A 22,429-nucleotide genomic window follows, 5' to 3' on the forward strand; every position below is an offset into this window, starting at 1 on the left:
TGTAAGGCAAATGAAAAGTCAAAAACTGACAGAAACATTTCTCTTCTGGATTGCTTCATACCACCAAAAATATGTAATTTTTAAAAATCATGTTTAAGAAAGATTACTGGAAAGGCAGCAATGCAAGACCATCAGGGCTACCTGGATTGCATTACTCTGCCTAGCCTAGAGCACTTGATGTTGCACAAGCTCTGCACTCATCTTCTCAAGTAGATATCAGACCAGAGAGAAGAAAAAGGCAGCTTTTGATATTTTAATCACAAAATGCAGTGGCCAATCAGTGCCCCTAACATGGAGTAGAGGGCACTGTTGGGATCACTCCAGACTTTAAGGACAAAGCGATGCCCAAAGATAGTTTGGGCTAATTACTCATTTCCTACCCATTCACTCTTAGTCTGCATAATTCTTGCTCGTGGCAAAGGCATTTTAATGCAGAAATCTCTGTGGCTAGGTACTCTTATCTTTCCTCTTTAATAAAAATGAGAATCTTCTAGGGGCAAGAGGAGTTTGATCAGTCTCCAGGGACATCGGTGCTAGTAAGCTGAAGACACACAGCTCTGCACCCTCTAGGTGCCTCTAGGCACATAGTTCTGGTTCTTGTGACTTCTAGGAGAGACAAACACTTAATGGGCCCTTATAGCTCTCAATTCTATAAAATGTCAGGGGGCAAAATTAGCTCTCTTTCCCCCACCTCCCTTTCCACCTTTTCCACCATTCTTTTCAGGCCCGGAACCAGCCCTGTTTCCATATGGAAACACTAAGGAGAGGGTCAGAAAGTAAAACCTGCCCTTCAGGCAGAGGCAGGCACTTGCCTTCACTTGGTGCTCCAAACACTCTCGGACTTATTAGCTCAGGTCATTCCTTTTCCAGAAAGACAGCACCCAAACAAGGTGCTACACCCTGGCGGCCCATCTGGAGCACGCCCAGCTTCTCAGCTGAACTGGAGGAAGATATTGGGGCTGCCTGGCCTTTGCGCTACCCAGGAGGATGGACTCCAGACTACTGCTGCCTGGAAACATGTCTCTATCCCACACTGAGCAGAGGCCGGAATCCAGGTTTGCATAATTCCTACCAAGCTGAAAAATCACTCCCACCCTCTCTGGCCACACTCCAACAGCAGATGTTACTGAAGACACAGTTGGTTTGGTTTTGTTTTGGTTTTTTACCTGATGAAGGGGACATGATAGGGTCGTACAAAGATGAAAAGACAAACACCAACAAGCTGTGCTGATGTCAGCTGAATGTAGCGATGAGTCCTAGAAATAGCTTTTTGAAGCTGCTCTCCCCACATTTTTCTATTCGTTGTACTGGAACAAACATAAAATCATTTAATGGGATCAAAACAAACCACATACAGTCAATAAAATGAGCAGATTAACCATGCCTTAGGTTTACAGACATCCATTAGGCTGTACACACACTGGCTCCAGAACTGGAAGTGCTGTAGGGTGCATGGTAGAGACAGATGCCTCCTTGTGAACCAGTCCAGAGTTAGCAGAGTCAGCGAGCCCAGGAACAGCGCACAAATACAGTTATCCTGCTTCTGGATGTGAGAGGGATTTTGTCTACTACGCTTAGAAAGATCCATGCTCACATGACATTTGATATCCCCATTCACTGGGAGTAACTGGAAGCTGATTGTAGTAATCATAACCATAAAAATGAAAATCCATGTCAATCTCGAGACTTGTAAGATTTCTTGTGCTCACAGTGAAGAGGAGATCTTCTCTGGATCTTCTCTGTCTGGGAGATGACTGGCTACCCACAGCTGTTGGCTGTTCTTAGCTGAAGGCTTGTAGGTGGGTGCATATACCTTCGCTTCTGCAGAACTAGTGTTTTCTTATCTCCAAAGCCAACTGATACATGCAGATATACCGCCAGCCCAGCAGCCATGCTAAGCACTGCTGTAACTTGCCATTCCCAAAACAGACAACTAACTGGTCAGCCTGATGAATCAGCATGGGAAACATTATCTTCAGGGTCCCATCCCTATTCCTCCTTCAGATTCAAAAGGACCGGTATATACCACAGCCTACTGTTCATGCTGACGAGCCAAGCTCAGGCTTTGCCTTTAACTCCTCCTCTAGCCATAATTTTCACAAAGACAATTAGCCACAGAGACATTTCGTTCATTTTAGAATTCCCACATGAATGCCAATTATGTTTGCAGTCACTGAGCACATTTTTCCCAACATCAGACAGGGGTTTAAGGACAAGTGTTAAATCAATGTCAACCATCAGAATCCTTCTCTGCCAACACAAAGACTTAAGAGACTTAGAAAACACAGTGTATTCTACTGTACAGAAGTTCACAGAGAAACAGCACTTTCAATACTGTCCCAGTGCCATTGGTTAATGGCAAACATACTTCCAGCTACAATTACAAGCAACAGACTTGGAAGGAAGTATTCTACACACCCAACCAGCACAACTCTGGAGACTTTTGTTTGGCTGGTTCCTTTAGGGGAGAGAGTGCTCTTTTTTCGTTTTGTTTGTTTGTTTTTGAGGTTTGGGGTGTTTCGTTATTTTGGGGTTTTTTTAACCTACCTGGCATTCACAATATTCCCTGCACTTAATTCAACCATCTCTTCAAATCCCACTGCAAATATGTCAGGAGGGCACTTCTCATCATCTGTTGGCAAGAGGAGAAAGTCATACAAGAGTTACTATTTTGTTGTTTCTTCTAACGACTTGTTTTCTAATTTCTGTCAGAGATCATTCCTGTAGTTCTATCTTGTGTATCCCCTGCCAAGCTATACATATTCATAGCTCCTTTAATCTAATCTCACAAAACAACCCCTGCAGTTCCTGTGAATTTTTTTTCCTGCTTTCCTCCCACCAGTTGGTCTGCATCTCTCTTGCAGGAAGGAGTTCAGAACAGAGCATTATATTGTAGCAATGTTAAGATGAGAAAATATTAAATGTTCTCTCTCCCTCACCCCACTCATCACTAAAGCCACAACACCTCACTACCCACCATCTTTCACCCACTTGTCATTTTACCCAACATGCTTTTCCTTTTCCTTTTCTTTTTTGACACTGATTGCTATGTAACTGAACTTACTGTCCACACGCCAGTATGTCCCTTCCCTCTCAATGCCTTTAGTAAATTTATCTTCTCATTTAAGGAAGCCTTTGAAGTTTCTTCTTATCTTCTTTCTTCCAAGTCTAACTTAAGGTTAGGTTAGGTCACTCTAGAGCACAGTGACTCTCCCTTCCCTGGCCCAGGCCTGTGGATATTAACCTGGTAAAACACCAAAGATCCAATGCTCTCATATAATAGTGTGAAGCATATCTGTTGACCCATCAGGTCTGTCCATTGCCTAAAGGGATTTTATTTTTTTTTTAAACTGTCATACGACCGAGGTAACAGTAACTTAATTCAACATGAAGACCTAAACAGCAGACAACCATAGGAACCTAAATCAGACCTGCCTCAGAAAATAAGAATGGAAAGAAAAGTAAAATATGCAGCAACTCTCTGTAGACAGAAGGGTGAAACTAGCACATGACAGCTAGCCTCCTTTACTGGCTTAACATGACAGGCACTGTCATATGTGTATATCCCATTAATAATTTTGGACATTTGGCTTTGAACACTTACCCATTGGTGCAGGCACTGCACTGACATTACCACGAACACAGACATTTGTGTGGTCATACCCTAGCTCTGCCCCTTCATGTAACTCAGCTCCCTTCCAGAAGCTGCTTAGACCTATCACGTTATGGCTGCCTGTATCATTTAGTCCTGCTCCTCCAGTTCTCTCAGGGGAAGGCCTGGCAAGGCTAGCACATGGCAGGCTCTCAAGAAATTTTGATATTATGGGCACAGTCATGTGCTAACACATCTAAACTGTTTCTGAAACAGACTGGACCAATCACCCACCCAAGCTGCTCAGAGTACAGTTGTCTGCACCTAATCACATATCCATGCACTCAAGCACTAAGGGTTCAAACGACACCACTCGTGTAAGTAGCTAAGGATTTGAGGAATTAATTCCTGAGCTTGAAGGCTAGGCACAGGAATATCCCTGTGATGCCTGCAGGAAGCTAAGTGTTCCACTGTAACAATAAAAGCACAGGTTTTGCCATAGTTTTGCACCACTCAATTTTTAAATGACAGAACATTCACTTTTCATTTTCCGTAATAAAATCTGTAAATTAATTACAATACCTGACTTTGTTCTGTAAATAAGAAATTCAGCAGCCAATTTAAGCAAGCCACAAGCACAAGAGCTTTCTATACTGCTAAAGAAAGGAAACTGCCTTCAACAAATGTAATAATGTAACTCTTTTTGTCTGAAGGTTTTGATAGTAACATTTCCAGAGTGTTCCAATCTCAGAGTCCAGATTGTACAGGTAAGTTTAGCTCCAGATGAAGACCAAGGAGACATTCTGAGGGCACCTAAGCATGTAGCTCCCACTCGCAATGAAGAACAAAGGACAGAGATATTGAAGAAAATGAAATATGGGATGCAGAATAGGCAGACACACACCACAATGGCGTGAGAGAGACCTCTGAATTCTGACCTGCTGAAGGTTCAAAGCAGAGTCACCTGGCACAGACCCACAAGTTTCTCTGACTGTCAGAAACCCTTCACATGCACTGTTCCACTGCTGAGGGGAGGCAGCACAAGTTCACATGGGGCTGAATACATCCCTGAGAACTGACAGAAAATGCCCTCCAAGATGCACTGCCTTTGAAAGGAACAGCTGGTCAAATCTGTGTCCCAACTCACTGTCCCTACAGATGCCAGCAAATATTGCTTACACATTTTGACTTCGAAGTCTTACCCTGAAATTCAGAAACTCCAGAGAGCTTGGGAGAATCCAACAGCCAGTCTGTCAGCTCGCTGGTACCGAGGATGTTGCTTCGAAACTGCTTCCCTCCGTTCACATTCCAGGTCCCCGTGGCAACACGAACACGCTTGAAGCTTGTGAATTCAAACTGACGCTCTGACATGGCCTTCAAAATACTTGGAGTCACTGACGGAAGAGAGGAGACAGAAAGAGGGTGTGTAAAAGAAGAATGTACTGTAAGAGGACAGAAAGCATACAGACAGCAGCAACAGAGTCACTGTGAAATAATGACATTACCCTAGCAGCCACAATACAAAAGCTAAGGAATAACTCCAATGGCAATAACTACAAGATAACTGGGGTTGATGTCAGCAATTTCTCTTCCAGAAACCAGGTACACTTTGAAAGCTTGTGAAGGGCTGGTCACTCACTTTCATCATATGTTTTCCTGCACTTCTTCAAGTAATAAGCAAAAAAATTCTTTTTCCTCCCTTAATCTTTTCAGTTTAGCCTACAGCAATCAAGCATGTCACAAGTTATGACTTAAACTGAAGCCCTAAGAAGTTTAGAGTGTGGGGGGAAAGGCGGAGAGCGGCAGAGTCTCACATCAGTCCAAAACTAGCACTGTCGTGGTTCTCTAGCCTGGTCAGAACTCCTCACGGGAAACCGTTATATTCATTTATTTTTGATGAGTATAGAAAATTAGCAGTGTGCTTTTTTTGTGTGAGCACCTGAGGTAACCTTAATCTTTAATTATCTGATTTGCATTGGCAGTCAGGCATAGAGAAGCTATCTGCATTTTCCTTGTGGTCCGCATCAGGGAACGCCCCCGGGATTGAAGTGGTGCTGAAAGGTTCACGCCTATCCTATTAAAATCCAGTAGTTCTCTGGAGCGAACTGACCACCTGATGCTGCTTGTGGGTGCAATTATCCTATATTTTGCACACAAGTATCTTCTCGGAGAGCTAAGTTGGTTTAGTCTAGATGGGTGCAAACAAATGTGTATATGTTGTGGAGTATCAGGGCCTGGAGTAAAGCAGGGAATGAACCAAAATAAGAACATAAATGTGCCTTTAAAGACCCAAATGGCTAAAAGCATGTGCAAACGCAGACCAAAAATTAGGAGATAAAAAAATCTGAGCTCAAGAAACTTCCTCAAGACAAACTCAGACAGGACCAGACTGGGAATATAGCCCTAAAATTCTTCCCTCTGGTCCAACTCCTCTGAACTGTCAGAGGAGATCATCATCAAACAGCAGACAAACATACTCAGAAGTCCAAAACAAAATATGAGAAATAAGCACAGTGGAATTAAAACACACAGAGTTGTGCTACGGTCACTTGAAAGCAGTGTTTTAAACAATAGATTTGTGCAAAAAGAAGCTTATTTACTGATTTTTTTCAAAAGGGTGCAAGTGCTTATATGAGACAGCTAAAAACAGACACAAAAGAAAAGCAAAGGATTTACACTGGCCTTACCCAGCAGTGCAGTGTGGTCCATGAGCATCTTGCCTTTGTCTGCATATTCCTCACTGAAGAAGTCACCCATGAGAAGCAACTTGATGGCTTCCTGCTTTACTGCATCAAAAAAGTTTGACTGAATGGTGCGAGACACAGAGCGGGCGCCATCCTTGAGTTTCCCAACCTACATCAGACAGGAATCATCAGTGCAAGTGACACTGAAGAGTAAATCGGACATCCTTCTTTACTTGTGAATAAACGGTTTTGCCATTTTTCTTTACCTTGTGCTTCCCCTCGAGGGCACGACTGCCAGTAAATACTCTGCTCAGATTATGACCGTTGAGAGTCCACATTGCTTTGTAGGATTCCACAAAGCGCTCAATTATAGATTTAGAGTTCAACCCAAGGCTCTCTAATTGAGCAAGCAGGATCTGGATTAGGTGCAGAAGGAGAAAAAACAACAACATTGTTCTTAAATGTGTTTTTGCTCTTTATCCTCAGTTTAAGTATTCCGGCCAGCACCATTAGAACTGGCAAGACAGACTTGTATCACTGAGGCTTATGCCCTCTTGCCTGTCTTCCCCATGGAACAGACAATGTATGCAGTACAGGCATCCACGAAAGATCCTCTGACAAACTCACCTCCAGTGCAATGAAGGACTGTACACTATTAGTACGATCCAGGCAGTCCAAACAATTCATTCGAAACGTACCTGTCTGCAGACTTTGGTAACCAAACACAAGAGGAGGGAGGAAAAAAAGGTATATTTTAAAATAACATCTAATCATGAGTTGATTGAACAAGATCATCAAATGTTCAGCCTGAATATACCCACCCACATTTTGACAGTGCAAGCAGATTGTGCACAACGCATTCCATTAACAGGTCTAATGACTTGACTACATCTGCACAACTATATTAGCAAATCGATGCACTGGTAATTTTCCAGATTTCAAACAATGGAGATGCAGTTAAGCCAAATAATCTATTTAGCACCAAGGCTACACTTTGTCTCAAAACTGTATTTCAAGATGGTCATTTATGCTCACGGTCCAAACACAGCAAGCAACCTGGGAAGGCCAAGACAGGTGGCGCCTGGTTATGCTGGGACAGAGGGGCAGGGACACTCACCGTGGACTTACATTCTCGCCCTTTGTGAAGATTCCAAAGTCTTCCCAGTGCAACTTCAGCTGAGGCCTCAGCAAATTTTCCAGTTTCTCAGTTTTTCCACCTTTTGCAAATTGGTGGTAGTCAAAGTTTATCATGGGAGTGTCTGCCGCATGGGAAGAGGCCCATAGCAGTTTCTGTTTAGATAGAGAATGAAGGAAAACAAATCCTGCTCAAGCCACAGGTTAAGGATTGATACCAGCATGCTTTTATCATTACTAAACTTTGACTGTTTATCACATTTTTAATATTGAGAAGTTCATAGGGAATTTTGAAAGGCCAGACATGAAAAAAGCAACTGAAGTTCCCTATTTGTTTTCTTTCCAAAAGTAAACTGGATTGTTAGACCCCAATTTTTCTGCAGGGGAACTCAAATTGTAACTGCAAATTATACCTCAGAATTGCTGCTGTCTATGCCTTGGCTAGTGGCAGCCCTGCAGCAGTGGGCTGCTACCTCTGCGCATGAGGGTATACAGCAACAGTGATGCTCTGGGCAGGCTCAGCACTGGGACTCTGATGGGAAAGGTGTCCAGAGCTGCTTAAGGTACAGGAGCACAACAGTGCATGGGTGTATTTTTTAAGCATTCCTGAAGTGCCAAGACATGGGTAAACATGGCCCTAAATTTAGGTAGAGGGTGCCTGGGGAGGAAGTAAGAAAGAAATGATGTCCCAGGAAACATACTATAAAATGTTTGTGGTAGACCACAAAAATGAAGGAAGAGGCACAAATAGCCTAATTATTTCATCTCCAATTTCCATGACCTCACATGCATTTCCGTAATCACCACAAATCTCATTAAGGTATCCGTAATAGATACGACAAAAATACATCCTGCTCTCCACGACAAAGCCAGAGAGAACTGTTATATGAACTCTAACTACGCAAGCCTTCGTCTATTCCCTTCCCTCCTGCACAATCTCAAGAGATGGATACTTTACTCCGCTTGGATTGTGACACAAACTGAACAAAACAATTCTGATATTACATTAAAATGTAAAATGTATATACTGTTACACCAGTATAATTGTATCAAGTAAGCCATTAAGCCTTCCCCCGCAGAAACACATTTAAAGGTGTTGCACGGTGTTTGGAGAGAGACGTGCAAAATACATTTCACTACACTGTTACAAAAGCCAAAACACTTGGTATCTGCTTCTCTGTTGTTGACACCTCAACTTGCCTTTACAGCTGCTGGCACTAGTAATGCACTTGAGGATGATACATACCCGCTGCCTCCGAGTAAATCATTGTCAGAGTATTCGTAACTCTACACTACAGCATCGGTTTTACTGTAAACATAATTACATCTGTTATAGGGGATCCTTATGAGAGGAACAGCATTACTGGGAACAGTATTGATTTTTGGTCTGATAACAGCTGATTCACATAACAGCTGAAGGTAAGCTGGTCATTTACAATTTTTCATTTGTTCCTGTTGCATAAATGAACAGTAGCGATGACATTCTGATCGAGAAAACCCAGCAGCAGTAATTACAAGAATATTTTGAACCAACTCTGATAAGAACTAAGATTGCAGCAAGAGTTGCAAAGACTACAAGCAAAGGAAGATGGAGAAACAAAGAAATAAACTAATGACAGAAAAGGAGAAAAGTTTTCATTCCTAATCATTCCCCTATGAATTACTTTCTTTTTAATTCAAGCTCTTTAAAATCAAAGTAAAAATTAACTATATATTCTGTCCAAACATCCATTTATTAAAAGACAAAGGTACAGAAAAGACCAAGAGGTGATTGTTTTGCATAAGTACAAAACTTTAGTTTCCAGTACTGCCAGTCTAAATTCTTTCAGCTTACAGAGTGCTTTCATAATTTATTTATTTTCAAACATCAATAAAGTTTAACAATTAAAACAGATCTTTATTTAAAATAAATTAATGAATGCAACGTCTTTATTTTAGAGATGCCCTGTTTCTGACTTAATCTCTGTTTGTATACTGGCCAGAACACTGTCTTCAAGAATGCAAGTGTTTGATAAAATATCAGTATTAAATTAACAAGAAAAGTCAGATTTGTATCCTCATAAGTTACCTGAACATTTTGCAAGTGATCATCTCTTACCCCTAAATTTCAATGTTTTTGCAAAATAAACTATAAAAAATATTTTAAAGGTAGAGAAATCAAGAGATTATAGGGGCTTATCTGTGTCATACAGAAGTTCAGTAAGAATCTGAAAACAGAAGCTAGGACCAGACTTCACTTCTGTACCTTCCTCATTGCCTTGCAAGCTTTAGTCATAATCACTTTCTTTGGCCATATTCTGTACAGGGGGAGACTTCCACTTTATCACTTTCCACTGGGGAAGCTGATAGTCCTCCCCAGCTCTTTTGGAGGAGGAGGAAATAGTCACACAGAAAAACTGCCAAAAAACTCAAGACACTCCTTGTCTTGAGTAGATTATTCCAACAGAGAGGGAAACAAATCAGAAACTATTCTTTAACTACAATTTTCATTTTGCTTAGTTTCACACAGTAAACATTAGAACGCAGAACTGTTGTATCATTCTTTACCAATGATAAATACATAACACTTACTACAGGTGTGTACTTAAACCATTCTCCATATTATTCTTAGGAAGATACACTCCAAAGTATCTATGTCAGATTTCTAAAGCAACTGGCACTTAGGAGGCAGACTTGCACCAGCCTCCAGCCAGATACAGGCAGCTATGCACAGCTGCAAATCCCACTCAGTGCCAATCTGCGGCTTCAAGTACATGTTAGTTTTAAAAATCTGGCCATGAGAATACTGCACTAGAACTCAGCACAGCTTTAATTCCACAATGCCTGACATCCTGAAAGCACAACCCAGATGCTTTCAGGTATTAGTTGTGCCTAGGGACACGTAGAGGCCAGGAAAACCTCTCCCTTCATACACCAGACTGTCATCTGGTGCTCCGGCATCCAATTCCCATTACAACCAGAGCAAGACAGCTTGCTTACGCTCAGTGAGCCAGGGTCAGGGCCTGGCTTGCAAGCAGTTCTGGCAATCCCATGAGGCACCTGACTGCATAGGTGACTACATACTATGACAAAGCTGACCACGATTCATTTTTGCAAACGTGAACTACTCTTAGGAGAATAAGGGCTTTAAATGTGTGAAGAAATAAGCAGGAAGGCAGTACTGGAAATTAAGCCATGAGACTATGAAGCACCATTCTCTCAGTATTTAACATCGAGTAAAGAGATAACATCATTTCTTAAGATACGCTATTCAGAAGTATATTCTGGGCCAGAAGGGATCAGGGGAAAACAGCAGTTAAAAAAAAAAAAAAAAAAAATCCTTGCTTTTACCTTAAAAGCTCTGTTGAGCACCTCCTCCCCTCCTCTGCTTCCCAACAGGTTAACGATCACTTGTTTTCCATACTGCTCTTTCAGAAGCATCATATGCCTACAGCAAAAGTAACCATAATAAGTACTAAACAAAACCATGTTATGTTGCCTACTACCTTTTTCAAAATACAGAAGTAGAGATCACTGGTTGTTCCATCCAGCAGAAAGTTTCAGCCACAGCAGCTACAGACATCTTCCTCAGTTTCCTTGCAATCAATCATTAAACAGTACAAATGGTGAAAGTACGCAATTAAGGGACACAGTATTTTGTACTGGACTTAATGAAAGAAACATAGAATCATAGAATCATTAAGGTTGGAAAAGTCCTCTAAGATCATCGAGTCCAACCGTCAACCCAACAACACCATGCCCACTAAACCATGTCCCTAAGCGCCTCATCTACACGGCTTTTAAATACCTCCAGGGATGGTGATTCAATCACTTCCATGGGCAACCTGGTCCAATGTTTAACCACTCTTTCAGTAAAGAAGTTTCTCCTCACGTCCAATCTAAACCTCCCCTGGTGCAACTTGAGGCCATTTCCTCTCATCCTATCGCTAGTTACTTGGGAGAAGAGACCAACACCCACCTCGCTACAACCTCCTTTTAGGTAGTTGTAGAGAGCAACAAGGTCTCCCCTCAGCCTCCTTTTCTCCAGGCTGAAGAGCCCCAGTTCCCTCAGCTGCTCCTCAGAAGACTTGTTCTCCAGACCCTTCACCAGCTTCGTTGCCCTTCTCTGGACACGCTCCAGCACCTCACGCTCTAACACCTCGACGTCCTTCTTGCAGTGAGGGGCCCAAAACTGAACACAGTATTCGAGGTGCGGCCTCACCAGTGCCGAGTACAGGGGCACGATCACTGCCCTACTCCTGCTGGCCACACTATTTCTGATACAGGCCAGGACGCCATTGGCCTTCTTGGCCGCCTGTGCACACTGCCAGCTCACGTTCAGCCGGCTGTCAACAACACCCCCAGGTCCTTTTCTGACAGGCAGCTTTCCAGCCACTCTTCCCCAAGCCTGGGGTTGTTGTGGCCGAAGTAAGGAAACGGGCCCCAGATCTTTTTATGTCACCGTTAGCTTTGATATTGCCCTTTGTGTGCTCCCACCTCTTGGCTGTCAGCCTGGGAACTACATAGGAAAGACAAGAAGAGAGGAAAATATATTACACTTCAACAGGAATTGCCCAGCATCTTGCAGGGCTGAGCCTAGAAAGAGCAGCAGCAATGGGGCCTAGGGCTCCCGTGCCAAGGCCAGAGAGGCACAAACACACGTCAGAGGTGACAGGGTTCAAACATCTCTGAGCTACCACAACACTGAGACATTCACTCTCAACTTAATCAAATTAAGCAGGAAGGTTAGTAATCATAAGAACTGCTGCGCTGGATCAGACCAAAGGTCCTTTTAGCCAAGTGGCCTGACCCAGATTCTTCAGAAAAAACACAAAATAGGACAAGTATAAAGTGGTATTTTTTTTTTACCTATATCCCCAACCTCTCAAAGCCTGACATTTAGAGACTCTCAAGTCAAGAGCTTTCAGCCAGATGCAGAGGCACCCATTCTCCCCTCAGTAATTTTTTTTCAAGTTGGCATGCGTGTGTTAGAGGAGCTGTGCTGGCTCATCAAGAAACAATTAGATCTTAAAGCCAACTTCCATCATGTACTAACAACACTGTAGTAGTACTTAAGAGGAAGCTGGATAGAAATAGACAAGAAAAATAAAATAAACACTCATACAAATGAAAAGCTATTACATGCTGCAAAGTGACATGCAATGGCAAAGTGTCAAAAAACCAGCAAGCACACATCTTCTGGCATGCACCCTTAAGTCCTATAACCAGAAATAAGCCACGCAGAAAACCATGGAAGGGGAGGAAAGAAAGAAAGAATGTTATCAGCATGGCCTTCAACAAACGTGGCTAAATATATTTTCTGGTGCTATTTATGTTCCTGATTCTGCAACCAGTTCTCTGTACACCAACTCTTCCCATACATTTGCACCCCTCTGATCTCAGCATCAAGATCCTACTTCTCCGCCAATGTTGCTTCCTTACAACAAAACTGCTGAAGCTCAGGTCACCTGCTTGAGTAGTGTAAGCAGAGGTCCCTGAGGATTTCTCAGGGAGAGGGGATGAAAAAGATCCACTAACGAGATTACCATTCACTTCTCACAGTGCCTTCTCAACACATTAACCTATCAGATGGCAAAATGTAACAGGCTAAATCCACTCTAACACTCTCAGAAAAGCTGTAGCAGGTTGTTAAGTTTCCACGTCTTTTTCCATAAAGGCAGTCACTTATTCCTCGCCCATTTTCAAAGGACTGTCTTTTGCAGGTCTGTAAGCAGAGATATCCCTAACTTCATCTAACATAAAGGCTTTACTGCGCACAAGGGAAAGAAGGAATAGCGCAAGTGGATCCTCATGGTCATGTTTCTTACAAGAAAGCTATTCACCAGTTGCATCAAGGTCAGAGAGAAAAGATTCTCTGAGCTAAATGGTCTTACGGAGTTGTTCCTTGCTGAGGTACTCTCGATTTCTTGGGCAGCACAAGAGGATGCCGAGTAAGTTATTGATTTCTTCTTATATAAATTATCCCTGCTGTGGAATGCAAACCTCTAAGATGGAGCTTCAGGGACACTGGCAGGGCAAGTTACCATGGCACCAGATGACCACAAGACCACGAGTCTCAAAGGCATTTGAATTCAGTAAGATTTAAGAGCCTTAAAAAGCTTGGAGAATGTAGGCTAAGACCCTTTGGAGCAAGGACTGCTATGTTGCATAGTCTGTTTAGATTCTAATCCCTGTTTGGGGTCTTCAGTGCTGCAAAACTATTAACAGTCACTAATGTCATGTTTGCTAACAGTAAATGAAATCAAGGAATTAACAGGCCTTACAACAGGCGCAACCAACATAAACTCTGATTTGCCAAAACCAAATCAAAATAAAAATTAATCACATGACCTGGCACTTACAAGTTGAAAATTTCCCACAGGCCAAATCCTTCATGTCCTTTTCAGGCAACGTTCCCACTGATGTCCATGGGAGTTTGCCCTTAAAGGATAGCACTTCATAGTCAGACATTCAAAGGAATCAAGCTAATGTATGGCTTGTTTTACAGCTTCCAGCTGACAAGCAGAGTATTAGTGGTTTAAAAAGGTTTAGAAGCCAGTCTTTGGGTAAAGTAGAAAAGCATCAGCATGACAGCGTCATACAACACTGATCATAGAATAAGACACTGTTATTTCTGTATAGCAGTAAAACAATGAGGAGAAAAACAAATCCAGATTGGAGAGGAAGCAGTGTTTACTTTTTAATTACCTGGGTTACAGTGGTAAAGAACATATGTTCTGTGTAGTTTAAGTGTAAATTAACATTTGTTGGCTCACAAAGGGTTACACAGACCTTCCTTTCGCATACCACTCAGTATTTCTTAGCTTTTACAGAAACAAGCCAGGAGACCAAATTAATTCAATTACCATTGAAAAGAGAAAGGAAAATGCACAAAAATAAGTGAATAAATAAAGTAAACCCACTTAACAATCCTGCAAAAGCTGGGGGATTGGCAACATCATCTGAGAGATGTTTCACATCTCCCAGGATTTAATAGGAAGGCATAAAGTTGTGGAATCTTGGTTAAACGCCAGGCTGCTGTGTTATTGCCAAAGTGGAATGAAGCTTACCTGTCAAAGGCAGGTGCATTAGCTTCCAGACCTCTGTTAAGCCTTAGATGATGAGAACCCACCTAAAATAAAACATTGGAAAGAGAAGAAAGAGAGAAATAACTTCCTAAATTGCTAGAGTGCTAAATCACTAGATGTCTCCCTTTTTCCTTCAGAGAAAAACATCTAACAGCACCAGACACCTCTAACAGACTCCACACACCCACACACATAATATCCTTAATACAAAAGCCACAGCTTCTATTAGAGAACAACATTTACAATTACAAGTGAAAACACGATTATCATTAAGCAAAGGGATACCTACACATCTTTTTATGGCCAAACAAATCACATCCCTTTGCCAGCTTCCTCTAGCAAATATCCCACACTGCCTCACACAAGCATGCTGTGTGCCCAGCATTCTTCCTGCCCTTCCCTCGACAGAAAAGGCTACAGTTATGCCAGTTCCATGGGTTGTGTGTCCTGAGTTCTTTCATCTTTCATTATTTACAGAAACTGAAAGGTATCAGAACAGTCCTTTGAAAATATGAAGGATGAAATCCTGTACCATCAATCTGATATGACTTTTAATATGGATGTCAACAACAGTAGCCTCAAGCTCCTTTTGAATGCTAGCTACTGTTATTACAGTACGCAGAGGGCTTCTTTCCTCTCCAGAAACTACACTGCTAATTATTTATAGGATCATGCATTGTTTCCTGTACTTCATCATCTTCCTTTGTTTTTCATGAGGTTGGTTTCTGCAATTCTTTCTAACACCAGTGCCAGCACACTCACATCCAAGGAATAAGAGTTATGAGTATTCACCAACATAAATGAAAGCTGCATAATCTAATCCAAGTTAGGCAAAAAAGCGTGTGTCCTTACTAAAAAGTTGAAAATTCTGCTTAACTAGAGATGCTACCCACTACCCAAAAATCCTTCGGGAAAAGCTCTATGGCTTCATAACATACAGAACAACAGTGCTGGATACAGCTACACCATGGGCAGGACATGTGCACAACCATACGGGCAGTCCTGCTTTATAAAAAGAAGCAAGTATTGCACTGGATGGTGCTAACAGACAACAACAGATCCTTTAGTCATCTTCCTTTCATGCTAAATCCAGTAGTTCTGAATGGTACCTAGGTGCTAGATTTAATGATAAAAAAGTATCAAATAATCTTTAGAGAATAGAAAAAAAACAGTTATAGTGTATATTCTCTCTACTAACATATATGCATATGTGTGCATACTCATTCCAGTTGCTTATCCCTCTGTTCAGAGAATGCAAAGAGTGATAGGATGATTCCTATTTGAACTCGTAACTGTGTATAAACTGTAAGTCACACACCATATGTAACCTGCTAGGCTTGATGCAATAATCTCCTGATGAAACCCTACATCTCTGCCTTGCAGATCAGATTAGATCATTGTCACCCTTTTGACTGAAATCTAGCAAACACACCATCCAGACATTATACTTTGTTTCAAGGTAACATGTTCCTATAGAGCTCCTGGTATCCCTAGATACTCCAATTTTATTGTGGAGGTCAATATCATCAAGCCAACCGGGCATTTCAGAAGGAAAGGTTATTCCAAATCAAATAAAAAATGTTATAAAGATATTGCTGTAAGCTTCAGCTTAGGACATTAGGACACAGTCCCTTACAAATAGTTCCCTGCAGAGGCACACAAACACATGAAAATGTTAAACTTCAGTTAACTATAGCCACTTGCCTGGTTCAGTTCTGTTTATCTAAACACACAAAATTTCCTACAAGGTAAACCTAAATGAAAGAGCTCAGCATTTTCATGGAATGAGCTTTGCAGCTCATTTAAAAAAACAATTAAATTTTATGTAACTTCTAAATTATAAGTAGCAAGAGAGATAAGTAAGGTAGGCTTTTTGATTATTTGTTTACCTGAAGCCCTGGTTGCTCCCAAAACAGTGGAACAGAACCTCTGATCTGCACAAAGGAAGAGACGTCATCATCCAAGTAAATTGTCTGCAACAATAAAATAAAGGGAAGGAGTTCTGCAGTTAGATCTATCAGTCTGTGACCCCTTCATCAGGTGACAGTTTAAGACACTGAACTCAAAGGGTAAAAAAAGTAAACCATGTATCTCACTGTATCCACTTACTGCTCAGTCACTTTTCCATAGTCTCACAGGCAGCGGAACAAAGCACAACGTATTTGCTTTCATGTCATCACAACAGATTCAATTCACTACTCACCAGAAATAAGAGAAAATTTAAAACACCACCACTGGCAAGAAGGAAGGAATCTTTCATCCACAATGAAGATGGATTTGATCCACTGGTGGAGACACTCAGGAAGACCAGCCATATACTCTCCCTCTGCCTCTCTCACAAAATTTAACTGTGCAAAATGTCATTGCTCCTTGTGACCAATGATGGGTAATGTCAGGTGTGGGATAAGCTTAACTCTTGCTTTATTTACTATTTCTTATTTCACTGCGTGTTGTGCCTTGTCAGAGTGTCCAAATAAATCTCAGTGAAACCAGCAGCTTCGCCACTCCCATTCTGAAATACAGTGAACAGCATGTCATCTACTGCTTTTCCAGGGCGCTTATAGTGCGAGGCTCCAAACTCCCCATTTCCTTCCCTAACCAGACCTCAAACTCTCCCTTAATATTTGTTCTTATGATCACCACTAACAAGCTGATTTTTAGTCAAATCTATGCAAAGTGCAAAGATTGATTTCCCCCTTTGCCTTCCCCCTCCACCAGCCCCCAAGCAAAGCGTTACATTATATGTTAACTTAGCACAAAAGGTACTATATTCAGAGTCAGTATGACTACAGAGCAACTGTGCAAAGCCCGGCTCACCCCCCTGGCCTATACTTAGCAGTGGAATCTTGGCTGTTTTCCATGGGGGATACATGATACACATGATACACATCTCCGTTATCTCATGCATGACAATGAGTCTTCTGCAGCCCTGTGGAGGAATGGTATCCAGGTCATCCAGGTAGCTGCTTCTCTAACTGCATCGTATCATTTAGCACAACTGCTGCCAGCTGGCTAGCAGCTCCCAAAATAGGAAAGAACATGAAAAGGGGTTACTCTACAGTCTTAATGTGGTTTGTGTTTTTGGATTTGCCACTAGATGTGCTGGTTGGGTGGCTCAGGGGAAGTGCCTTCGTTTACCTTTACCTCTCATCTTTATAATCACTACCAACGTACAATTTTTAGAGCTACACGTGTGAAAAGAAGTAGTATAGCTATACCAGAGAGGTAGGTATTTAAATATCCTGTCACCAGTTTTATCTAACTAATCTTTACAATAATTTTGCAGAGCACTTACAACTATCCCCATTTCACTAAGATGAAAGACTTAAGTGGCTTCATCAAGGACACAATGTCATGTTAGAATGATGGCTAGCCCAGATGTGGTGCCAAACTGTATGTTTCAATGTTTTTAGCCTCACACCAATGAATTAAGAACCCTTCTCTGTTGCACCTCATCCTAGCACAACCCCCTGCAAGACAGGGGGTTGCTCAGAGAAGCTTCCTTACGAGGCCTGCCTCACAGCTTTAGTAATGTGGCTCTAAAATACGCTCTCCCAGTAAAGTTTCCTAAACATCGCTGGTATCTGAGTGCAGGAGCTAATTACCATGGCAACACACTGGTGCACCTCTCTTCACACTTCTGTGCTCAGAAGAGTTCATCCTGCAGTTGGGCTATAGGAGGAGCGAGCAGGCCCACCTTCTTCCTCTTTATCACATCCTCACTGAGACAGGTTGTACCAAGATGAGTCAGTGACTTCTAAACACTGACTCATATTTTCACTCACAGTCATGGACCCAGAGGAGCCAATTCTAAGGTAAAGCAAATTTGTGTAGCTCCACTGACAGCCCCAGCATTATCCTGACTCACACTAAATGACGATCAGGTCCTGAATCTATGCAAAAAAGAGTCAGGACTGGCTCACTTCAAAATTTGACATGAATCATCACCTTAGTGATGCGACGAGTTGAAATGAAACATCTAATGATGACAATCACAGACAAAGCTTCACATGAACTACAATTTGGCCACTCAAACAGCTTGCTACAGAGGATCAGTTTTCTTTACAATCTTCTGGAACATCCTGTTTCCATAACTAACTGAAAAATCGCCAGCTCAGGTATCTCTTTGGCCAGTTCTTTTAGAAGTCCCAGCTGCAAATTCTCTAGACCCACTGATTAGAAGATAATAATTCTAATCCTAATACCTGCAGTTTAACATCTTCCTGAACTACAGTTTAAATGGAAAGTATTTCATCGCAGTTACAGACTATGAATATATAACCTGCCTTCTTTACGCTAAATACAGAAGAAAAAAACTGACCAAACATTTCTGCCTTTCTGCATTAACAGATGCTCATATTTCCACTTACTAGTCATTCAACATCGTAAGAGTTAACAGATGTTTGTTACTACTATCACTCACATTTTCTGTTCACTGGTTTTCACCCATTACCTCTTCTAACTGTTTTCTGCTCTATTAAGCTGTCCATTTGGAGAATGAACAACAACAAAAAAATTTCAAACCATTTGGGGATCATTCCTGTGACCTAAACAGGATGCCCACATCCTGATGTGATGGGCTGGGGACGTCCTCTGTCAGGATGAGGTCTAATACAGAACTCCTCAATGATGATAGGGCATTTTAAAGAAACTGACATTTTTTATGCACGTTGCCATGTAGCTTTTAGAAATTCAGATGTTTTTGAACTGGAAGCATGGCCTCTCCAACATAGTCATTCACAAGAAATTTCTCCACATTAGCACATTTTTTTTTTCTTTTCACTTACAGGGCTCATCATTCTGTTCTCTGGAGCAATTCTGTGGTCTTTCACAATCCTCTCAGCTCATTTTTGTGACCCAGATGAATCCAAAATTATTTTCTTCAAAGCCGCCAGTGAGTTGGAAAAAGACCTAGTATTTTCTAATGAGTGGGAGAGTAACACCCTTTTCTGCCAGTCATTCCTTCCTAAACAGACTGTAACCATTTCATTAAGCATTACAACTGTGCAAATCTTCCCTGAATTTCAGCAATACCCACTATCCTTCATTCACCACTCCAATGAAAATGACCCCTGATCTTGACATTGCCTTCTACTATGTATGCCCCTTGACATTACAACAATACTGGCAACAGCCTTCCTACCAGCAGACGTCTTAAGTGAGCAGGTTGAAAGACTGAGACTAAGACGACTTTCCAGTTCAGGAATGCACATAATCCTAACACCCATATACACTGTAAGAAACCACATTTGATAAATCTTAAATAAGCACTGATAATACATCCAGGTTAAAATTACACTCATAAATAAAAGATTCCAACTTCATTGCTTATGCAATTCCAGCATTTATACATGGTTAAATACAGAATTTATTTTCTCATATCCATCCAAGCCTTGATCATTTTTTGTTCACAATGTCACGTTTTCTACAAGCACATATCTGTGCCACTTTTTTGTCGTTCTAGTTTTGACTTTATTACCCTGTCCTCTAGCAGATCCATTTCTCTTATTCTAAGGCACTACACAAAAGACAAACAGTTCTTTAAGAAAACAAACTATTCCTTCTTAAAAAGCACTTTATTTACAGAATTTTCCTGTCCTCTGTTTTCCTTAACTCATGGACAAGAAATACATCCAAGATCACATGAGTTTTCCTCTAGCAGTTCAAGAACAACATTTTGGACAACACTTTGTCATTAGGGTTGATACATACTGCTAAATCTTTGTCTTTGGGCTTCATAAAACTATTGTGTAATCTTATCTTTTGTCTTAGATCCAAAATGACAGCAAGTTGTTGCCTACTTGCCCCAGGGAGAACGTTCATTCCTATCAAATCCTCAAAACACTCAAGGACTACTTCATTAATCTCAAAGGGTCTGGCCCATAGAACAATCCAATCCAGTTAGCTGGATGGATTTTCAGACACGTTTCCTGCAGTTTCCCATCAGACAACATAATAGCAACTGGATATTTAACCCATGTGAAGGACCTCTTCGCCTTGATAATAGATTGCCTGTCCTCTGACCTCTGGTGTTAGAGGCACCTGTTGGCCCTGTTTTTCTTTCGACTTCTGCTGTCTTAGACTCTTTTTGTGGTCTCCTTCTCTGACTCCAGGATCAAGGGTGATAGTGCTGACAGTTAAAGAGGGTATTTCTCAATCTTTCTCTTCTGTTGCATAGGGCCTGACCTTGCCTCTGTGATCCAAAGACCTTTCCTGGTAACACAAGCTTCATGCACAGGTACTGCTAGCAAGCTGCTGAGCAAGAAGCAAATTGGTACCGCTTCTGAGCAAGAAGCAAACATCTACGTCAACCAGCTGGTTTTCTAATCCCAGCATGCTGCTCCCATTCATCGCTTGGAATAATTTATTCCTTAATCTCCATCACTCAGCTTCATTAGAAGGAAAAAATTATCCAGTCGCAACTTCAAACGCAAAATTCATTACAGACTCAAGGGGCACAGAGACACAGTCCATGATGAAATGGATACTCACATGGCTTGTTCTGGGATTCCCAGCTCTGCCACACAACCCACAAAGAGCATGGATAACAGATGGCCTAAACATACCTCTCTGTGAGTCCCTTTAACTCAGACCACAGGATCCAAGGATATACTTGCCAAAATAATCCTCTTTGCCCCTCCTGGGGCCATACTAAATCTTGATCCAGAAAATAAATTAACCACATGATTGCATCCATTCCTCTCCTGGAGAGCTATCCAACATGGTCTAGGAGTTATTGTGAAATAGGGATCATTTTTTTTAATCCACGCCTGACAATTTTTTCTTAAACTGGAAGAAAGGGAAGGTTAATCCAAATTCATGGCATTTCCTCTTAATGCCTTGTCAAGGCTTCCATTTTCTTTATTGAACGGTTCCATGAAGGGGAAAACAACTGAAACTATTAATTTATCTTTGGTAAATTAGGGTTGTTCCCCATAAGTCACATACTAAGATATGAAGAGTTTAGCACGACTCTTTGATGGGTAACTGGGGGAGGAGCTGAAATGTAAACAGTGACAGGCACACAAACTAAATGAAGAAAGCATCCTTGTTTCTCAACGCTATCAGCAGAAAACAATTAAAAGAATGTGATACAGTCTCAACTTCAGGGGATTAGTAGGGGAGGAAGAAAGGGTGAAGGGAAACATTTAAGCTATTACTGGCAAACAGAGTGTGATTTTAAAACTACTTGAGGGTTAACTGAACACTGCAAGTAGAAAGGGCTGCCATCCCATTTCAAAATACTGGCAGCAAATCTGGAAGTACACATTAGAGAGATTTCAAAAAAGCCCTCTTTTCCCATCATGTTTTGTTTTTCCTTAAGTGTTTCCTACCATTTTTTCTTTCTTCTTTTTTCTTTGTAAAGATGCAAGCCAAATGATCAAATATCTGAAAGATCTACTAGTAGCGTCTTTTTTTTTTTTTTTTGAAAAGCAAAAGTGAAGTGAGATATTTAACTTTTTCCCCCTTCTTCTCAAACACTGTGAGTCACAGCAGTTAAGTGAGCCCACAAAAAATGACTCATTGCAGAGTTAAAATGCCACAAGGCTAACTCAGTGGGAGACAAAAGCATACCATCTATGCATAAAAGAGCTGCCTGGAGATAAGACTAATTGTTTCTCCCTCTTCTAAAAACAGAAAAATGTTAGAAGTAATTCCTATAAAGGGGGGAAAAGTCCTGGCTTTTCAGAATCCTAGGGTGCTATTTATCCATGAAAGCACACAGCCAGCATGCCATTATACTGTACAGGCTGCAGCAAATGGAAACAAAATGTTATTCAGCCAAGATATTACCTCATAGGCGATTAGTCAGTAGTCTACTATGAAAGTAGGAGAGAGTTTATTCTAGGACTCTTCCTTCCTAATGGTAAGTGGATGCCAGCTTGAACTGGACCTCAGGCATCCCAGTGGTTAGCCCAACTTCACTTTCTTAGGACACGCAGTTTGCTAAA

The 22,429-nt window shown here is 41.4% G+C and overlaps 1 protein-coding gene across 1 annotated transcript in view; it reads right to left on the minus strand.

Moving 5' to 3' along the window:
- SYNJ2 (synaptojanin 2) overlaps positions 1 to 22,429 on the minus strand; it is a 59,351-nt gene that overhangs the window by 21,418 nt on the left and 15,504 nt on the right. Inside the window, exons 4-13 of the mRNA XM_009319118.1 lie at positions 16,367 to 16,450; positions 14,460 to 14,521; positions 10,741 to 10,837; positions 7,394 to 7,566; positions 6,904 to 6,985; positions 6,543 to 6,692; positions 6,280 to 6,445; positions 4,795 to 4,986; positions 2,548 to 2,632; positions 1,167 to 1,307 (exon numbers count right to left, since the gene is read on the minus strand). Of these exons, the coding sequence (XP_009317393.1) occupies positions 1,167 to 1,307; positions 2,548 to 2,632; positions 4,795 to 4,986; positions 6,280 to 6,445; positions 6,543 to 6,692; positions 6,904 to 6,985; positions 7,394 to 7,566; positions 10,741 to 10,837; positions 14,460 to 14,521; positions 16,367 to 16,450 (1,232 nt within the window). The remainder of the gene's footprint in view (positions 1 to 1,166; positions 1,308 to 2,547; positions 2,633 to 4,794; positions 4,987 to 6,279; positions 6,446 to 6,542; positions 6,693 to 6,903; positions 6,986 to 7,393; positions 7,567 to 10,740; positions 10,838 to 14,459; positions 14,522 to 16,366; positions 16,451 to 22,429) is intronic.

This window comes from Pygoscelis adeliae, unplaced genomic scaffold (genome assembly GCF_000699105.1).
Source record: "Pygoscelis adeliae isolate BGI_AS28 unplaced genomic scaffold, ASM69910v1 Scaffold172, whole genome shotgun sequence".
NCBI classification, from domain to species: Eukaryota; Metazoa; Chordata; class Aves; order Sphenisciformes; family Spheniscidae; genus Pygoscelis; species Pygoscelis adeliae.